A 20,027-nucleotide genomic window follows, 5' to 3' on the forward strand; every position below is an offset into this window, starting at 1 on the left:
GTCGGCTAAAGACCTGCGCTCACAGGTGGTTCGAGAGGCCTGCATCACACTGGGGTAAGAGCCTACAATTCATTTAGCAGACGCTTTTATCCAAAGCGATGTACATCAGAGAGAGAGTATAAGGATCTAGAGAGGAGGAGACAACGTCAGTAAGTGCAAAAGAACAGCTTTAAGTCCGATCAGACATACAGGTACTGACAGGAAGTGACCAGACATGCTGACAGGAAGTGACCACTGTCAAAGCGCAACGTCGACAGCTGTTCTTGAGAGTTCTAATCAGCGTCAAAACCATCCTAAATATTCTCATCATCAAACAAAACCATCGTCATCTCCATCAATTTAATTAAGTGTGCAGGTGTTCATGAAAGAGATGGGTCTTTAGCTTTTTCTTAAAGGTGCAGATCCTAATTCAAGGTCTGGGATATCATTATTACCCCCAAAAATGGGCATTTGTAGTACAGCCAGCAGTGACTAAAACAATGAAAATACTCTTCAATATACTGGAATATATTTATTTCCACCGTAGTGCGAAGAGCAAAGATTTACTGCACGCGTTTTAATGCCAGTTAAAGGTTATCTTTTTATTTTATAGAGTCGTTCAGCTTTCATTCATCGATCAACATCAGCTCTGACTGGCAGCAGTGACATTCACTTTGCAGGGAAAACAGCTGGCTAAAATATCTTCTTTCCACATACTTGAGCTAATGAACATGAGCCGTGCCCGGGTATGAAACGAGCAGCATGCTCTCCACCCAAAAGCATCCGTCATCCAAATCTTAATACCACCCTGATGAGGTGGAACCGAGCAGAGATGCACCGAAAGAGCAGCAGGTTGATGAATAGACCGGAGCTACGTGGATCATGTCAACACGAGTCAAGTTCTACAAGTATAAACTTTCCCACAGCTGAGGTACAACAAAACAGACAAATCCGGTATAGATGTGATAACTCCGACAGGCTGACATGGTAAAAAAAATGTTTGCATTCATTCAATCACCTTTCCCATCTCACCTGGAGCCCTTACTTTAAACACTGCACCAGCTAAGGCTCCACATATTACCCATAAGAGGGCCAACACACACACAATCACATTCACCCGAAGGAAAATATGATGACGCAAAATAAACCCACATTTTGTATTTTCCCTGTCTTCTGTCGATTATTGAACAATGTTTTTATAAAGTGCTTTTTCATAAAAAGAAGACTTGCCCGACTCTGCAATAGTCCGCCCTCGCATGCATTATATTCTGTTGCTTATGAGTGATGGTTTTCAGATAATAGGCATGGAGACATGACCATATATGGACATTCATCCTGCTGTTGATCAGATGTGGTGCAGCTGTTGTTAAGAACACCTGTGCAGTGTGTTGTGCAGCAAACCTGAAGAAGCCATGGGCCAAACGTGTAGTTTGTTTTAAAACGAAGACTACATAAAATTCTCTGTCACTTTATGTGCAATGTGAAGCTACGAGCTAACTAAAGAGCGCTAACATTAGCATGCTAACACAACAATGCAGGCCACAGGTGATAGCAGCTCGAGCAAAGGACAATTTTGTAACGGTGCTTAATTATTGTGAGTTTCTTTAAGAACTAGTGTTTCAAATTGTGATATCTTTAATGCTTCATGTCACTTCACGTCATTGTTTCGTTGTAACCATCAAACACATCACCATGGAGGGATAATCTCCGGGCTCTGCACTTTGTTTTATGACACTCTGTCCTCCCTCCTTTTTCTCCCCTGGCAGACATTTGTCATCACTGCTGGGAAACAAGTTTGACCATGGAGCGGAGAGCGTCATGCCCACACTGCTGAACCTTGTGCCCAACAGTGCCAAAGTCATGGCCACGTCTGGAATGGCCGCCATCCGCCTCATCCTCAGGGTCGGTATTTGAGAGGGGACAGTTGAAGAAGAAGTTCGTCTGGCTCCTACAAGTATCAATGATTACTGACCTTCTTTAGTTTACAGTGTGTTTTTTTTTCTGTCTTTGTCCTCCAGCACACACACTATCCACGTCTCATCCCCATCATCACCAGTAACTGCACGTCCAAATCGGTAGCAGTGAGACGGTAAGAGGACAGAACTACGTACACTAGATTTAAAGGTCATCTGTACTTCTGGTGTCACAGATAAAGAGTTATGAGTCACGTGATTCATATGACTCTTTTATGCATGACAGGTACAAAAGGTTTTGTAGTTGCTCAAGTCGATTGCTTCAACCAGCAGCTGTGGAACTGACTGCGATGGCTGCAACATAATCTCAAAGGGGCCATGCATCTCTTGGGACACCTGAATCTTCAGTGTTTAGCCAGTGTTTAGATCCTAGTTTGAGCACGTTTCTGCTCGTGGAGCTTATTAGAAACATGCAGAGGCTTTTTAGGTCGGGTACAATCACTTCTATCTGAACCAGTTCTCTTGCCCGCTTCCATCGCTGCAACACCTGTTGGTTTGACCTGATAGCTGGTCTCATATCTGGCACACCGAGAGGCGTCCTAAACGGCCGAATGGGGGTGCCTTAAAACCGCCTACCTTCTCTGGTCCAAACAAATCCAGAGAATTCAGGACCAGAATCAAAACATAGAAGGAGGACATACTGGCTGCTACATTGTTGTCAGAGAAGCCAGCACTGGAGGGAAAAGGCTTTTTAGTGGAGGTACTTTAATTTGTCCGGGTTTACATTGCAACGATGACAGCCTGTTTCATGGCCGTGAAGTGAAGCGATCTCCTGGAGCACTCCCAAGACTTTTTCTTCCTTACAGTCAAACATTAAAACTCTCTTTAAATATCCTCTGTCATGGTGTTTTACACTCTATAAGTATTTTTCTTTTCCCCCTTTCAGACGCTGTTATGAGTTCTTAGACCTCATGTTACAAGAGTGGCACACGAACACACTGGAAAGGTAAGTTTGAACACCTCGTGCAGCACACTCGGTTGTTTCCTCTACAACCCGGAAAAGCACTCTGGGAAAGTTATCATGTTTTATGTGTCAAAATAAAGCGGTATAACGTATGTGTATGACATTTGAGTTAGCCAAATGTTGGCTGGATGCACCGCTGATGAGGCCCATTAGACTGATGAGGCCCGAGAGAGCTGTCATCATCAAAATCCCTAGCGCGTTTTCCTCCATATCTGTTACCATGACAACAACCGCAGAGTCTTTAAAAAGCGTGCGGTAAACCCTGTGGGTGGTCACATTGCCTGTGGACCGCAGGAGGAATCAAACTGAAGGAGAAGAAGAGATAAGATATTCTACTTTTTTATTTTATAGCTTAGTGTTTGATGCGTTGGCTTACACCGCCTTTAGTTCCTGTTTTATGTTTGTGATGTCGGGTTGAATTCTTGTGCCCTCCTCACCATGTTCCCGTACTATCCCAGACATGTGGCTGTTCTGACCGAGACCATCAAGAAAGGCATACACGATGCAGACTCTGAGGCCAGATCCATCGCAAGAAAGTAAGTGTCACTCCTGGTTATTTTTTTTTTATCTCAACAGATTTCTGACACAAACTTTTTGTCTCTGTGGTCCAAATAAGAAGGATAAAAAGGAAGTGCTCACCTTAACTCTGTGACGCTACAATCTAAATTCAAGCAAGAAAACTTGGTGTTGTTAATCACTCAGACTTGAATTTTAACGCCCTCTTTGAAGACAGTTTGAAATCAGCCTTTTACAACTGCAAAGTAGAATGAAAATGACTGTAACGGTGTCGTCACAGGTGTTAGTAAAAAAAAAAAAAATCAAACTGCTGCATCTTTTCCTGAGAGTGGATGCTGGATGCCTCCTACCACACAGACAGAGAAGCTCACTTTATGAATACTTTGGTCCCTTCACCGACTTGTCGTGTGTCAAAACAAAAGGATGTTAAAATCCCTCGTGTTACTCGTGTGTGACATCCCTGGAAAAGTTCGGTCAGTGTTCGCAGGATGAAAACTAAACGAGGGAAAGCTGCCTTTAGTTCCTGCGATCTCCGCCTGTAGGAGAAGATTCGTATACACCTCAGGTCTGCAACAGCTGGCAGCTCATTGAGATAAGGGCTCTAAACGTCTCTGTGTGCTGCAGATTTTTAAGTTTGTTCCAGTGGTTCTCGACTGATCCCGCCAACAACCTGTAGTGAGAAATAGCGACCCAAATTTCTGATGTTTTACAAACCTGTCATATGTATTCCTGAAGTTTGGACCTCTGATGGTACAAAGCATGCGTCAGAACAAAGAGATGGAACACATCAAACATGTTTTAAAAGCGCTTCTTAATCTTTTTCACACAATTCACACACAATTCACGACCCACTGAAAACACCTCGGCGGCCCACTTGTGGGTCCCGAGCCACCATTTGAGAATCAGTGGTTTATTCAATGCATTAAAGTCTCTTTTTAAACGTCTCTGCAAAGACTGTTAGTCAGCTGTGTGTCATAAGAGTGCGTCACCTTCCCGCGCCTCTGTTACAGGAATTACAGTATTAGCCATAATTTTCCCTCGCTAAGTTTACATCTGTCTTCGTCTCTTCTGCTCCCCCCCCCCCCCCTCTTTACCGACAGGTGCTACTGGGGTTTCCATGGACACTACAGTCGAGAGGCAGAGCACCTCTTCCAGGCGCTGGAGTCGACCTATCAGAAGGCCCTCGCGTCTCACCTGAAGAGCTCCGACAGCATCGTGTCTCTGCCTCAGTCTGACCGCTCCTCCTCGTCCTCCCAGGAGAGTCTGAAGTAAGAAAGATGAAGCTCCGTTTTAACACCTTTTACCTTCTTTTAAATCTTTCATATGTTCACATACTGTTACCCCTCAGTTCAATTCAAAGGCACAAAGAGGAGCAGCAAGATTTTTCTTTCACTGATTTTTTTAAGAAACCCCTAATACATCTCGCTTATTAAACATGATTGTACAAAAATGTGTAATTATCATCAGATGAGTATCAGACCATTGAACCGCTCTTATACAGCTATACACACACGCAGATGTAGACACTGTTGGATCGTTACCTGGTTTATAGATTCCCTGCGGAGCGTGACGGCTAATGACCTCATATGTGATCCATCAGGAGTGCAGCTGGTGTGGTCATCGTGTGTGTGTGTGTGTGTCTGTGTGTGTGTGTGTGTGTGTGTGTGTGGATGTGTGTGTTTGTATGTGTTTATTTTGATTGATTATTGATTGATTATTTGATTGATGATTTGATTGTTTATTTTTGATTGAGCTATATTTTCAAAAGTTTGTTCAAATTTGTCTCCTCGTCTTACTGTTTGACTACAATAAATGTTTGAGGGACAAAAAAACTGTTTTTCAACATAAATTCGACCACTTTCTTATTTATTTCAATGTGAAATGAGGTTAAAACAAAAAGGATGCTAAGAACATTTTTCAGTTTTGGTTGTTGCAATACTTTTTTTGGCCACAGGAGGGTGAAGTGCACCATTATCAGGTTAGAGTCTGTGTTATGTGGGGAGGGGCAGGGAGATTGAGGCTGGCAGCAGAGGGGAAATGAAGCCTCCAGTGCGAAAGGAGGATGCAAACAACACATTTAAAGAGCCTGCATTTTTTTCAGGAGCAAAAACTTTGTTATTAAACCTGCTTTTACAACTGTCCAAGACAAACAAATATTCTAGCAGTTTTTTTTATTTCACCTGTTTTATCAGACAAATTTAAACAATCCTCCTGATCCTTTTTTTTAACCAACTTTCTTTCAGATAGAAAAAATAATCCTGTGGACTCTGTGCATCACGAGCTAACTAAAGAGCTCGAGACGAGGAAAATTTTGTTCGCCGCTTGTGATTAGTGCTTTATTATGGTGCGTTCCACTTTGATAACTCCTTCATGCAAACGTGAACGGAGAGGGGTTGGAGGTGTGTCTCTGGAGGAGAGCGGAGGCTTCAGGATGGAGGAGGTGTCATCATACAGCAGTTTGTTTTTCGTTTCATGTTGGTGATCAAGGGCGACATCTACTGGATCAAAAAGTTGCACATTCTTCCTTTAATGTTTTATGATTATGTATCTTTATTATTTTTTGTATGTCTGGCTGCTCTTTGTTCTTCTGCCTGTCTCAGCCAGGACACAAACACTAAGAGAGAAAGACTCAGGAGATTTTTGTTTCATTTCCTCTCAGAGCTTCTCTTTCTTCTGTGCTGTGAATAAATATTAAAGTGGTAACTGGTATTTCTTTCTTTTTTTCAGTCGGCCATTGTCTGTGAAGAGTGTCATTGGAGGGAGCATAACCAGAAGTAAGCGCTTTGATATTTGGTTTTTGATTCCTCGTGTTTGGAGTGATCAGTGTATAAAGCTCGACAGCATTTAGGAGATGAAGGGATAAAAGTATTCGTTCATACCTGTAACCTCCAGTGAAATACCTCACACCGAGTGAACTGCCCATTAACTCATCATGTCTGTGTTGTAGGTAAGCTTGTGAGCGCCAGGGTGTCTTCGACGCCGGGTTCTCTGCAGCGTTCTCGTAGTGACATAGACGTTAACGCCGCCTCCAACGCCAAGTCCCGTCTGTCCACTGTTCCTGCCTCCTCGCCGTTCGGCTCTGCAGCGGCCCTTCCCCCGGGGTCCTACGCCTCGTTAGGTAATTCCACAGTTCATCTACCTTCATTCATCCTTCAGAGAGCAGAGAACAGGCCTCTGTATGGCAGAGTTAAACTCTCTCTGTTGTGAATAAAAAAATCTCTCTTTTTTTTATTCAGCAGAAATGAACGTGCTGGACCGTGATCACACACTGCCTAGTACAGTGTGACATTTGTGTTTTGTAGACTCGAAGCAACATGAAATGTTTTTTTTAAATGAAAAAATGTAATTCAGCTAAACTTTTGACCTTGACTTACATGAAGGGGACTTTTTTTTCCTTTTTTTTGTAAACTTCTGTCCCATTTATTTTCTGTTTTGAAAACATTCAGTAGACTGCTTCAGCCAACAGCTGAGAAATGGCCGGGCTGTAATGGCTTCAAAGGTCACTTTACCGTGGTTTTGACCAACTAATATGTGTCCCTATTGAGTCTACAAACCCCCCAATGATGAGAAAAGTCCATCCTCTCCGTCTTTTGCCTGCTCTACTTTTCTAGGTGTTTGTTCTGCCCTCTGAGTCTGCCTTCTCACCGTAAACAATAGGACATGGAGCGAGAAACCTAAGCCCTTCCAGAGAGGGGGCGTGGTCAGACACAGCTCATTTACATTTAAAGCTACAGACACAGGAACAGCCTGTTCTGAGCAGGGCTGAAATAGAGGGGTTTATAGGCATGATCAAATACAGGATCAGAGTGGATTTAGAACAAGAAACTTCACAGACATGTTTTGGGGAGCTCTGAGACTTTGTCGAAAAGGAGGAGAAGATGTGACCTTTAGGAAAAGAAATCAACCCTGGTAACAAACACTGAAGTGTTGCACTTAAAGCAACAAGCTTTAAAGTCATATTTCAGAGGCTCATCCAAGCGACTGCTCTCTCATCATGATGAAATATTAAAACATTTTCTCCTGCAGTCACTGGCTTTTATGGGCGTGACTCCCGTTATTAATGACGGCTGATGTTGTCATTAGACTGTTCTATCAGCAGGAACTGTTTAAATCCTACACTGACATTTTGAAAATATGGTTTTGATGAATCCCCCACGGACCAATGACTGATGCTAGCTCATCACATTAAAATTTAGCTGTGATCTTTTTGCCATTAGGAGGAAACCTTTCTCCCTCATTTCTTCTTCTCCAATGAGTCCCAGTGGCTCGTTAATGTCCATTACTAATGATGATGATGAAACCCCATGCTTACCCACTCACTCCTGTTTCTGCTTCAATTGCTACTAATGTCTGACTCTGCACCTCTCCTCCCACTTGCTGCTGCACCACCTTTCTTTAATGCCCAAAAGATGGCACTCCTGGTAAAAGTGATGGTAAGATCTATGTGCCTCTTTGTGTGCCCTTATGTGTGTGTGTGTGCGTGTGTGTGTGAGTGTGTGTGTATTGCACAAGGTGGAGAAGCTGCGAGAGTGTGTGTTTTCATCAGATGTCACTTGCTACACATTAACATCCTTTGCCCCTTCATCTGTGCACTCTTTTCCTCTCTTTATCCCCCCCCCCCACCCAGTGGTCGTCAAATATGTGGAACTCTGCATGGGTCTCTGTCTGCATGGACTTCCTGACTGTAATCCTAACACTTGTTTCCATCTCTCTGTTTCCAACACAGAAAACAAGTCTGACATCATTGTTTCAGAAAGTTCTTCCACACACCGTTTCAGGTTCTGTGTAGTTGGTGGAAAAGGTTTCTTAGTTTGCTGATTTCTTTTACAGACATTGAGGATTGTTCCAGCAGCTGGTGCTCTGCAGCTTTCACAAACTAAAAAACACGTGCCAAACTTTTAACATTTCTTTGTTGTGCAGAGTGTCCTCAGGTCAAAGTCTTGCACCGTTATGATGTTATTATGATGGAGCAGGAAGTAGAAATAGATTCACTCCATCTGGTATGTGACGTCGCCTGATCGATTGGTACATCAGATTTAGTTTTTTCATGTCATTCATGCAAAATTAAGTTTTTATAATCAAAGCAAATGAAGCCTATCAAAACTTAATTCAAGTTATTTTATTATTTTTCAGGATTATGTTTTTGCTTTTGCCTTTATTGGATAGGATAGTAGAACGTAGTGCCTGACCGATATGACGATATCGATTTAAAGAAAAAAAAGTGATGCCAATATATCGGCCGATATCTTTCTGAGATCTATCTTCAATTTTTAGTCATAGTTATAAATATACATGCATTTTTTTGCATTTATCCCTCAAATGAAGTTACCAAACACTTGTAGCAAATATTTTTAAGAAGACAAGATGGTCACTCAACTGGACAGTAACTGCACATTTACTGTCACTGCTCGACACTCTGGAGAGTGATGATGCTTGTTGTAATCCATATAGCGCCCTCTGCTGGTGAAAGAGAACTGCTAGTGTAATACAGTAATGCCATTTGACTGCAGAATAAATCTAGAAATATCGTCCAATTAATCTGTCGGGCTCTGGAAGCTAGAGTCAGAAATAGGAAAGGGAAGAGAGCGTTGAGATGGCTTGCAGCAAAGTGACAGGGGCTGGGGCATCAGTTAGCGAGTTTAAATTTCATGTTATGAAAACAAGATAATCGAGATTAAACAATGACTGTGCCGATTAGCATGTCATCATCAGAACAACTTTTTGTGACTTTGGGTGCAGAGAGCAGTTAGCTATGAGAGACTTTTACCAAGACTTCCTTCTCCCTGTGTTGCCTTTGTTTACAGTCCGACATCTAAGAGGGGATTAAAAGTCATTGGTTCAGGCTAAATCTTGATTAAAATGACCGATGATAGGTTCCAGGATTGCATTACGGCAGATTACATTCTCCCTTTTTTGTTTTTCACACTGACTGTTTTCCTACATATATAAAATGCCAGATGCAGCACAAGCAAATGCCAAAATTGGAATCTGGCACCACACATGCAGACTTTTTTATCCAGATTTCTAATCTTTAGTTTAAGATTAGACATATCACAACCATGTTGATCCTTACAAGGACCGCTGAGATTGAATTGGACTGGACCCAGGTTTGTCTGTTTCTCTCCTGTGTTGTTTCTTTAGGGGGGGTTTCTATCCCCTCATCCAGGTCGTTTTCATTCTGTTTCTCCAGCATCTCTGTCGAGGGTTTGGGTGAACTCAAAAGAAGTTCAAGTTGATAACCTCTTCGTGTGTCTTCCCTTTCACTCTTTTTGTCCTCCCCAGGTCGCGTTCGTACCAGGAGACAGAGCTCAGGCAGCGTGGGCGGGGCCAGTACCTCGGTGGTGGACAGCAGGGGGCGCAGCCGAGCCAAAGTAGTCTCCCAGTCCCAGCGTATGTACCGTATAAACAACCAACACTTGCCTATATCTGAATTGAATTGAAAACATGTAGCACTAAACGATTTGTTTGCACACCAATCTCTTCCTCTCATATTTCAGTATGATCTTTCTGCAACAGCTCCGAGATCATACGAGATGTTTATGTATGCAATGTTTCTCATCTCCCTGAAGAAAACGTAGTCACTCACAAATCTTGTGTATTTGTGCAGGTGTGCCGACATGCATGCACACTATGAGTGTTTGTGTTCTAAGTATACAAAGTGTGTGTGCTCCACACACTGCTACAGCTGTCCAGAATGCATGCTGGGTATAATCAGTAACCCCCTTCTGTCTCATTTTGACTGTTCTCCATCCTATCCTGCCTATTGCTTCCATCACCCAGGATCCAGATCAGCCAATCCCATCAGTGGTAAGGCCTCAGCCTCATCCAATCCACAAGCAAGACGCCCCATCTTTAAGCACCGCCCCCCTCTAGCACACAGAGATTTGCACGCCGTCCCACCCCCTTAGCTCTTCTGTAATTGTTTCACCATGTACAGTAGCAGCATGCTCCTCTCATCAGTCTTTGTTTTTGAAATGTTAGTTCCCTCCACAGTTTGGGAAGCCGTTTGGAGTTTACTGTGAGCCATTTTGTTGTTTTTGTCTTTGTTGTCACTGTTGTTTCACAGCCTTTGATGTTTGTATTTGTAACTGTTTATGTGGCACTGTTAATTTCTCCCCAAAGCACATTAAGTAGAATATCAATCCAGCCCCGCCTCACCTGTGTGTGCAACATCTGTATTTGTTAATTCAGACCTCCTTAGAGGGGCGTTTAGCTTCCTAGTCTTTTTTTGTTTTTGGGGGGTCTTAGTGACTAATGTGTACAAAAAGTTTTGGAGCTGTCTCCATCTCCTATTGCTGTACAGAAATGAAGCCAAAACACCCTCCTCCTCTACTCTCCTCTACTCCTGTAATCCTGTCAGGAACGCTTCAAGGACTCACATTGGTCCACAGAGCTGTCAATCATGACGTTACACCTGCTCATATAACTAATTTAAACAAGTTACTCATAAGGAATTAACACATAAATCAGCACGATAACTACCTCATTGGGCAAAACTGTCTCTGACGTGTGTTTTAACTTTTTCGTTACCGGTAATGCCCATGTACAATCTGCTGACATGGAGGAGGTGGGGTTTATGACCTATACTGCAGCCAGTCAGCAGGGGGAGCTCTAAATATTCTGGCTTCACTCCCAGGTGGCTGTTTCTCTGTCCATCTAAATACACTGGAGCAAATTCAAAACTTTTTTGACACAGTCATGCAAACCCCTCAATAAATATGTAGAAAATAACAACTTAGTTCAAATATACCAGAAGTCCTCTTTACTTTCCTTGGCGCCCCGACTTCTGATGGTACTAGAAGATTATTCATTCACCTTCAAATATAAACAAATGCATAAAAAATGACGTTTATACTTCACACTGACCACCAATTACCACATACTCTGTATGAGCGCCCGTCAGCACCGAGCATTACGCCGCCGTTCACTGCCACTCAAGTCAAAGCTCCCGCTGCGTGTGAGCTCGCTGCAAGCATGCGTCAAACTGGACAGAATAGAACGACGCGGACAGGAAGTCAGACGAGAAAAAGCACAGAGCGTCCGGCCAATTTCCAGAATGAAACACAGTTAACGGACTCACGATCGTATTTTCCATAACTTGATCAACATAACGTCCAAAAAGGAACCAAACGGAGCGACCTCAGAAAGACAAAGCAACATGTTTTTCTCGCCTGATCTTGTAGTTCTGCTGTGATGCGTGTTCAGCCGCTCATGGCTGTGCTCACACTCCAGAAATGGTCCCAGCGGGCAGGGCACACACGGCGTCCGGTGGAGCATAACCTTGGTGCTCAAAGACCATGGAGTATGTGGAAATTGGCAGTTAGATGAATACAAATAGAAGCCTACCATACAGAATGGTATGATGCCTATATGTTGCTGCACCGTCCCCACAGCCATGGGTCAAACCGACTTATACTCCAAGCATGTTTTAAAGGTCTCACCTCTCCTTTATGAGACAAGCCACTTTCTCCTTGAATATTTACGAACCATTCTTCATGTTTTTGTGTTTTTTCTTCTCTCTGCCAACAGCTGGCAGTCGTTCCAGCTCTCCAGGAAAGCTGCTCGGTCACGGCAGCTACGGCCGGATCCCTCGAGCGACGGTGTCAGCCGCCAACACACCATTGGACAAACGCAGCAGAATCCCTCGTAGCCAGGGCTGCAGCCGCGAGACCAGCCCCAGCCGACTGGGCCTCGGTAAGACCAGGACTCCCACACACACTTTTCTATGCAAGATCTCTACTTCAGTTACACGCTGTTCTAGTTCAGGCCACACCTAACTCGTCCTTTGCACCACTTCTGATGGATGCTTCTGACTCTCTAGCAAAGGTTTTAAAGCATTTTAATCAATCCTTGATGTTTGAGCATGGTTGAATCAAAAGGTCACTTCCTTTGACTTGTTGGGCACGAGTCTCTCTGCTGCAGTCGTAGAATCATTTACACACATCATTTAGGGAAATATCAAAAACAGGTAATGCTGATAGCTTGTTTCATGATGTAAAAAAAAAGTTTCAATCACAACTTTTTGGTCCCATTTTGAACTCCTAAGGTCAGAAAATGTAACGTTTGTATATTATTACAATTTAACTGAAGCATTTGTGACTTAATATCTCCAAAGTGCAACACCATGGCTCAAACATAATGTTACAATTGTTGTGCATCAATGTTCGATTTCCTTTTTTTCTCTTAAAAACTTAAACTTACATCTTGATCGTGATGCACACCATCAAAACTAAAATATCAAAAACTCCACGTTTGATTCTTTGAAGTACAGTTCCACTTTATTGTACCATCAAACTGTTTTTTTGATGTAACATGTTCCTGTGTACTTTGGTATTGAACGCTTTTTCTACCCTCCATGAGGATTAAGATGACTCAGCTTTTCACACCATTTCTGTGCAAGACGTGTAAAATATAGATCATGGTTTCACTTTGATCTGATGAAGATCTCAATGTTGTCACGACTTGTGGCATTTATTCAATTTGAAGACATTACCTTGAGGTGATCCGCCTCGATTAATGTTCAGTCTTCTTGTAAACGGGTTACTTTTCAGCCTTTCCTTCCTCTCTTTGCACGCCCCGGGTCATTTCACTCTTTCACTGCCTTGAAAATGGTGACACATACATTAAGATGGCTTTCTTTATCACCGATAGATTTGTTGACACCGGTTTTGGCAGTAGCCATCTTGTTTTTGTGGATCCAGAACTAACAATTGTAAGGATAACACACGCACATTGACTGTATGAATATGGATCCATTTTTCCCTAAACCTTCCAGGGTGCAAAAATGAGCCAAACTAGCCCCAGAGATGACGTTAAAGTATTGCCCTGGCTAGTGAAGCTGCAAAGTTTACATCACGCCCTTTAAGCTTATCAAAGCACACAAATAACTTAATGATTAAACGACGATCACTCAGGTCGGTATCGGCATGTTAGAACAGTTTGAAGCAGACACTCACGGTTACAGAAAGTCCACCGTCAGTCTTTGTTGCGTTTCCTTTCTTATTCCTCTGCTGCTGTTATTCCAATAACAAACATTTAAGGAGTCGTCTACAGAGCTTTTTGCAACAACCGGAGTCGCCCCCTACTGGCCATCGGAAAGAATGCATGGCATAGCGTTACTTTTTAAACCTTGATACCCCTTCTTGTTTACAGTCTGTGGTGTGTAAACGATGTTGTTGTTTGTTTACAGGGTGGAGTTGATCAGGGATGGAGGTCTATAGCTCATGTCTGATTCTACTGTATTCAACACAATCTGATGTTTCTTTCTCTGAATGTAAAGAACCTGACATTATGTTGTGTAACTAATCATGATGACGTGAGCTGCTCTTTCTAACCTTTACTAGCAGTATGCTGTTTGACCCACTCATTCACTCACTCACACTTGATTCTGCTACTGCCTCTCTCTGTTTTACTCTATTTCTCCTTGCTCTCTTTTCCATCCTGTTCATCTCAGTCTCCTTTAGATTTTGACCTCAACAGATCAACAGACGCACATTAAAAAATAAATACGATCATATGTCGATCATGTTTGCACATTGACTCTGAAACTTTCGTCCGGAATTATTGTTTTCGGAACAGGTTCGATTTTTTGCGTTTTTTCTCACATCCATCCCTGTGTGGGTTGGTAGTGTCCCTAATACTTACAACTATACCTCAAACCTCAGCTGCTGTTCAGGATGAGTTTATTGTGTGGTTCCATTAAAGCTAACAGCGGATCAAGGTGGACCACCGACATCCTGAAGTACACCTGGATCAGCATAATTCTGCAGCTCCTTTTTTGACAAGTGAAACTCTCCTCGCTCTTGTCTAGTTTTCATGTGGACATACCACGTTGTGTTGTTTTCTTTTCAAGGAGTGAAAGAACCTGAAAATCATCTTCACTGCTTGATCACTCTGCTTGAGGATGTTCAACTTGTTTTGTTTTGTATTTCTGAACAGATGTGACTATTTTCGAAAGCAAGAACTTGTTTTGTTCTTATCAAACTTTTCAAATTTTGACAACAGAATTTTTGCAATAATAGAAGCGGGCTCAGTGTGCAAGGTGTCTGTGCATAACGTTTTTTTTATTTTTTTCTGAATTACGGATACAAAAACTGCATCCAAAAAAAACAGACTCAGTGTGCAAAGGCCTTTACTATTTCATATATTGACATGTATTGCGACTCTGTAGGCAAGGAGATAGATCACAGTTTCTCGTTCTAATTTTAGAAAAAAACTGCCACTAGGAAATATTCACATCATGTGCGTTAAACTGCAGACTGCAATCAGAAGTTCAGTCGGCATTTGTATTGATCAAAGTTCCTGTAACATCCAACGTTAGAATACGACTTTGTGAGCAATCAGAGCAAAGGAGGAGACATCAGTGTTTAGCATGTTAGCTGTGATTTACAAAAAACACCAAGCTTTAAACACAAACATAATGTCACACATTTTAAAGTCATTACACATTTAATGTCCTGTGTCATACCTCCATGAACATGATTGTAAAAAGGGTTGGCTGCCGAGGAATGTGTCACAGACACCGCTAAAGATCCTCCAAGAACCCTTTCAGAGAAGATAGGCTTCAATAGAATCAAATAAAATAAGACGTATAAAGTTTAGCCATAAAGAACAAAGCTGCACATTTTCTGTTTCGACTTCCAGAAGCTCAGGAAGTCAAATAGATGCAATAAATGTTTCATCAAATATTCAACAACATGCCATGAAACATGCAATGATTTCATCAATCCAAAAGCCTTTCCCCTAAATTCTACCCTCGTTTTAAAATGACCATGAGTAGGTTAAGAGTTTGTGATGAATTTAGCATCTCTGAGATTCAGGACGTTCTGCAGGGATTTACTCTCTCGATCTTCTTCTCCTATGACCTCTTCCTCTCTTCCCCCTGTCTTCCCCTCACCTCTGACCCATGCTCCTCCATGAATGCACACTGACGTTCCCACCTAACTTGTTGTCCTGACAGCCAGCCTGTGTGGTAAAGCTCTTCTTCCTGCTGCTCTTCCCTACCGCACGCTAGCCCGGAGCCGCATTCCCCGTCCCAGCATGAGTCAGGGCTGCAGTCGCGACACCAGTCGCGAGAGCAGCCGCGACACCAGCCCCGCTCGGGGCTTCACTCCTCTGGGTGAGTACTGCTGACCTAACAGCTGTCCGGATATCTGCCCAGTGAGCGTCCTAGCCGGGCAGTCTTTGCCTCGCCCCCTTTGTAGGCGGCCTGTTATAGGGTCTTCTGGCTGTTCTTCTTCTGCCTGTGCATGCACTAACTGAGTCTTTCTGGTGTTAAATGTTCTTTATGGGGGATGTTACTTAATTTACATTTTACATACTTTTTTCTAAATGATGGTATAAATGAGAAAGTTCCATCTTTAAATGTACCGCCTTTATTTTGTACTGATTAAATCTGGATTCATGTGTTTGATTTTAGGTCTAACTGTCTCGTATGATGAGTGTATCATTACATTTTGCAAAAAAGACAAAAAAGATAAATCTGAAACAGTCATGGCAGTCAGTATTTAGTGAACCGGCACTTCATCAAAGAGCTGCAGCAGCTGACTCACTTCATGTGTTTGGGCATCCTGGAAATATGTATGATATCCTGAAACTTTTCACCTTCAAGGATTTTCAAGGAGAAATTTCTAAACTTTGCATATTAGTGCTTTAGAGCCGAGCTTAGGGACCCTCGGAGCTGTTAGCATGGCATAGTAAAGCTACCTGTTTAGATTTTTAACTCTTCAGACTTGGACGTGAATTGATCAGATTGCTCCTACAGAGTCACAGACTGATGGCTGCTCATTGTTGAATCTGACAAGTATTCTCTTGATGGATTTCTTATTTGTTTGAAGAGAAAGATGGTGGACTTGAATGCAGGTTATGTCCTTGTTATATTGTTATTGGATCTGATAATCAGCTTCATTTATGGTCCTTTCTTTCAACGCAACATTGGTTTGAGTAGGCTTCACTTTGAGACTCAGGAAAGAATAAAATAAAAAGCCGTTTGCAGATCCGTGCTCACAGTTTACAAATCAGATGTCAAAACTGTTCTGTGCACTCAGATTTGTAAACTGCGCGCACAGTATATGACACCATGCTCAAAGTTTACAAATCTGTGTGCACAGAACACATTTGACATCTGTCCGCACAGACTTTGTTGAAATCCGGGGGCACAGTTTACACATCCTGAGGCATGGACTGTACGTATCTCTATCTTGTATACTAACAGGCGCTTAGAGACACAGCTGTAGCTACATTTGACTTTGTAATTTAGACAAAGTTATACATGAAAGTTAATGTTTGTGTTTGATATGGAAAGCTATCAGAGGAGTTTTGTGTGGGACTTATTCTATCCAACATTTAAAACGTTATCAGATTACATTTAAACATCCTGACACTTACCGGTAATATCTAGTTGTTGCACGAAGATGTAGCTGACTCCAAATATGATAAAATCAGAGTTTTAACTGATGGTGTGTGCAGCAGTCCTCGGAGGCTGCTGTTACACCTGGAGTGTGTCACTAACCCCTCCCCCTGTTCTGGATGTCGCCTACCTCTCCTGTCCCCTGCAGCCTCCCGACGTCACTCCCGTTCAACCAGCGCTCTCTCCACAGCCGACCCCCACGGCCAGTCAGGTGACCTGCATGCCCCAAAACCGCCCAACCCTCCCAGCCCTTCTAGCCGCCCCCCCTCCACCTAAAAAATAAAAAATCCTCATCTTAGAGGCAGTGTTTAATTTGAACCAGCATGCTTCTGTCATTGTGTTTAGTGGTTGACCGTTGGCAGTTTTCATTCAGTCATGTTCCAGTCAGAGTTTTTATGAGAAGCTTTATTTATTTTTTTAGAAAACAGTAAAGGTAAGAAGCGGTCGTATTTCTTTAGCATGTTTAGTGAAACATCTTGTCGTCATCTGCTTCTCCATTCATCTCCATTTTGCATCTCCAGTGCCTTAGTCATACTTTTTTTATTTATTGTAGCTGTGTATTGTTTGGAATCGTGACCTACGACTCCGCGTAGATTTAATGTTTTCATTTGCAACGTGTCCTCTTTTGAACTTTGTGAAAAGTGCCTTTTTTTGTATTTATTTTTGATATTTAAGTGTGTATTTATGGGTTTTCTCTTTGGTGCTTTGTTGGTGCTCTCCAGTCTTCATCTCTGCCTGCTCCTCCTCGTGGTCATCCTCCATTCAGGGCTTTCTTTCATAACGTTTTTCTCACTCAGCTTTTGGTGGTTGGAGACTTGACTTGTATTCTCCTCTGGTGATCTTTTCATCTCAATCACTTTTATTTGATTTCTCAATATTTAAATGTGTCCAAAATACTTGCTTTTGTCTGTTCAGGTAAGTGACGGCGAGCACTTAGACTTAATTTGAAATCATCACTCACCATTAGAGGTGGGAAAAAATAGATTTATGTAAAAATCAAGATTCTTATCTTAGAATAGTTTCATGAATTCCAAAAATTGATTTTTATTTTTGTGCTAATCAGTCACTCCCTGCTAAGTGCTAAGGCTAGCTCTTTAACTCAGTAGAATGACAAATGAAGCATCAAGAAATTCAGCCAGTCTCACAGATGACTGGACTAGATCATGAAGTATGTACTCATTCATAAATAGACTTTGAATCAAGAATCCAGAATCGTTTTGAATCGAAAACAGATCCTGAATAAAACTAACCCTATGAACCAAAATTGAATGGCGAGACACCCAAACATTCCCAGCCCTTCTCACCATCTTCTTCTGCGTTTTTCTCTCCCTGCTTCCTCTCTAGACCGATATGGTTTGATTCACCAAGCAAGAATCTCTGCGTCAGTTAACGCCATGAGGGTCCTAAACACGGGCACAGAGGTGGAGGCAGCTGTAGCTGATGCTTTGGTAAGTAGCTGTTAAATGTTTGCCTTCAGAGGAGACGTGTTGATATAAAAAGATTGTGGGTAAATCAGCCGCAAGGAGATGGAGCACTGAGGGAATGCTACTTTCAAAATCATGCTAGTTTTCGAAAATGACCAACCCTGCCTTTAAGGAGGCAAAGAAAGGCACCGTGTTAGTCCGTTGTCATCTCACCTTTACAGACAGTTTGGTTTGTTGTTTTGATTCCTGAGGAAGCGAACTGTGGTCGACCTTTGTCAGTTAAGAGGTGCTGTGTTAGAAAATAAAGATGTTTGTAGATTAAAAGGTTTGAATGCTAAATGCTCATGTCCAGATATCCCTGTGTTCCTCTTTACTGAACTTCTGAAGGAGGATTTATTAACCTTTCCCAGAGATGAGTTCAGATGTTAGTTGTCTTGTTTTGTCCTTTTTTTAAACACCCAGAAGGACTGTGCTTGTTCTTTGTGCCCCCCTTTAAACCTGCCCTCTCTCCTCTTTCCCTCTTGGTTGTTTGTTACCATTTCAGCTTTTAGGAGACTCCAGGAATAAGGTAGTTTGTCATTTTACCTTTCTCTTTGTGTATCCATGCCATCACGCACTAATCAAGTTCAAAATCAAACATTTATTTTGGCTCACAGCACCCCTCCACTCCAACCTGTTCTTCTTTATTTATATATTTCTATTTGATTTGACCTTGAATGTTTGTCCATTGCATCCCCGTTGTTGCTGCTCCTCTCTTCCCATTGTGATATGCTGGTTTGAATGCCATTATCGCGGCACACATCTGTTTATTTCCTTCACACGATTTCATATTCTCAACTGTTTGAAATGTCCCCCGCTGCACTGCATCCGTAATCAAGACTTTGCTTCATCGTGGCGCAGCCTGACTGGCTTTGGATCTTCTTTTAAAACAAACAGACAAAAAAGTTGTTCTTATTTTCTGCACACCACAACTGATGATCCATCAACTTTACCCCTAATGGATAGCCTAGCGGTTAAGTTGTGCACCCCGTGTACAGAGGCTATAGTCCTCGTCACAGCGGCCATAGGTTCGAATCTGACCTTTGCCCTTTGTTGAATGTCAACATATCCTGTTTCTCTTCAGCTGTCCTCTCAAATAAAGAACAAAAGCCCCAAAAATCTAGGTTTAAAAAAAATGTTTACCCTTAAGGGGAAGTTGAGTCGTTTTCGACCTGGGCCCTCTTTTATATCCTCCTCAGTCTGAATAACTTTTCAATTTTTTTAAATGTAGCCATGAGATTGCTTCAGCCAGTGGAAAGGGCACAGGCATTTAATTTAGCATTTAGCTACATGCTAAATCCCCAGCTCAAAGTGTGTAGGCTGTTTTTTTTTTCTTTTTTTTTTTTTTACCTCTGACAGCCTAGAGTACAGAAAGTGTCTCATAACGTTACAGAAAATATCAATAAAGAGAAAAGCAGTTGACGCATTTTCCTTTTAAAGCCACCAAACTCCATTGAAAAAAATCGGCATGTAGGATAAGGGGGGGGTTGCGGGTCTGCACCATGCTTCCTCCTGTTCATGTTTTTGAAGTCTGGAGGCTTTGAAGAGAGCAATAAAACAAATGTCTCCATCCCCAAAAAGCATCTTATTCTTCAGATAAAAAGTCTGTTTCTGAAGGGATGCTCTCAGTCATGATGTGAGACACTTAAAATAAACGTCATCAGCGGGTGAATGAAGCACATTTTCCCCCAAGGATTACATGACAGCCCTTTTACTGGGCTATT

The 20,027-nt window shown here is 42.2% G+C and overlaps 1 protein-coding gene across 1 annotated transcript in view; it reads left to right on the forward strand.

Moving 5' to 3' along the window:
• clasp1a (cytoplasmic linker associated protein 1a) overlaps nucleotides 1-20,027 on the forward strand; it is an 83,745-nt gene that overhangs the window by 45,741 nt on the left and 17,977 nt on the right. Inside the window, exons 12-27 of the mRNA XM_061054670.1 lie at nucleotides 2-54; nucleotides 1,746-1,881; nucleotides 1,998-2,068; nucleotides 2,839-2,898; nucleotides 3,375-3,452; nucleotides 4,533-4,700; nucleotides 6,160-6,206; nucleotides 6,380-6,550; nucleotides 7,842-7,865; nucleotides 9,715-9,822; nucleotides 10,213-10,239; nucleotides 11,962-12,126; nucleotides 15,392-15,550; nucleotides 16,989-17,051; nucleotides 18,185-18,288; nucleotides 18,809-18,832. Coding sequence (XP_060910653.1) covers nucleotides 2-54; nucleotides 1,746-1,881; nucleotides 1,998-2,068; nucleotides 2,839-2,898; nucleotides 3,375-3,452; nucleotides 4,533-4,700; nucleotides 6,160-6,206; nucleotides 6,380-6,550; nucleotides 7,842-7,865; nucleotides 9,715-9,822; nucleotides 10,213-10,239; nucleotides 11,962-12,126; nucleotides 15,392-15,550; nucleotides 16,989-17,051; nucleotides 18,185-18,288; nucleotides 18,809-18,832 — 1,458 coding nt within the window. The remainder of the gene's footprint in view (nucleotide 1; nucleotides 55-1,745; nucleotides 1,882-1,997; nucleotides 2,069-2,838; nucleotides 2,899-3,374; nucleotides 3,453-4,532; nucleotides 4,701-6,159; nucleotides 6,207-6,379; nucleotides 6,551-7,841; nucleotides 7,866-9,714; nucleotides 9,823-10,212; nucleotides 10,240-11,961; nucleotides 12,127-15,391; nucleotides 15,551-16,988; nucleotides 17,052-18,184; nucleotides 18,289-18,808; nucleotides 18,833-20,027) is intronic.

The sequence above is a fragment of the Labrus mixtus genome, chromosome 13 (assembly GCF_963584025.1).
Source record: "Labrus mixtus chromosome 13, fLabMix1.1, whole genome shotgun sequence".
NCBI lineage: Eukaryota > Metazoa > Chordata > Actinopteri > Labriformes > Labridae > Labrus > Labrus mixtus.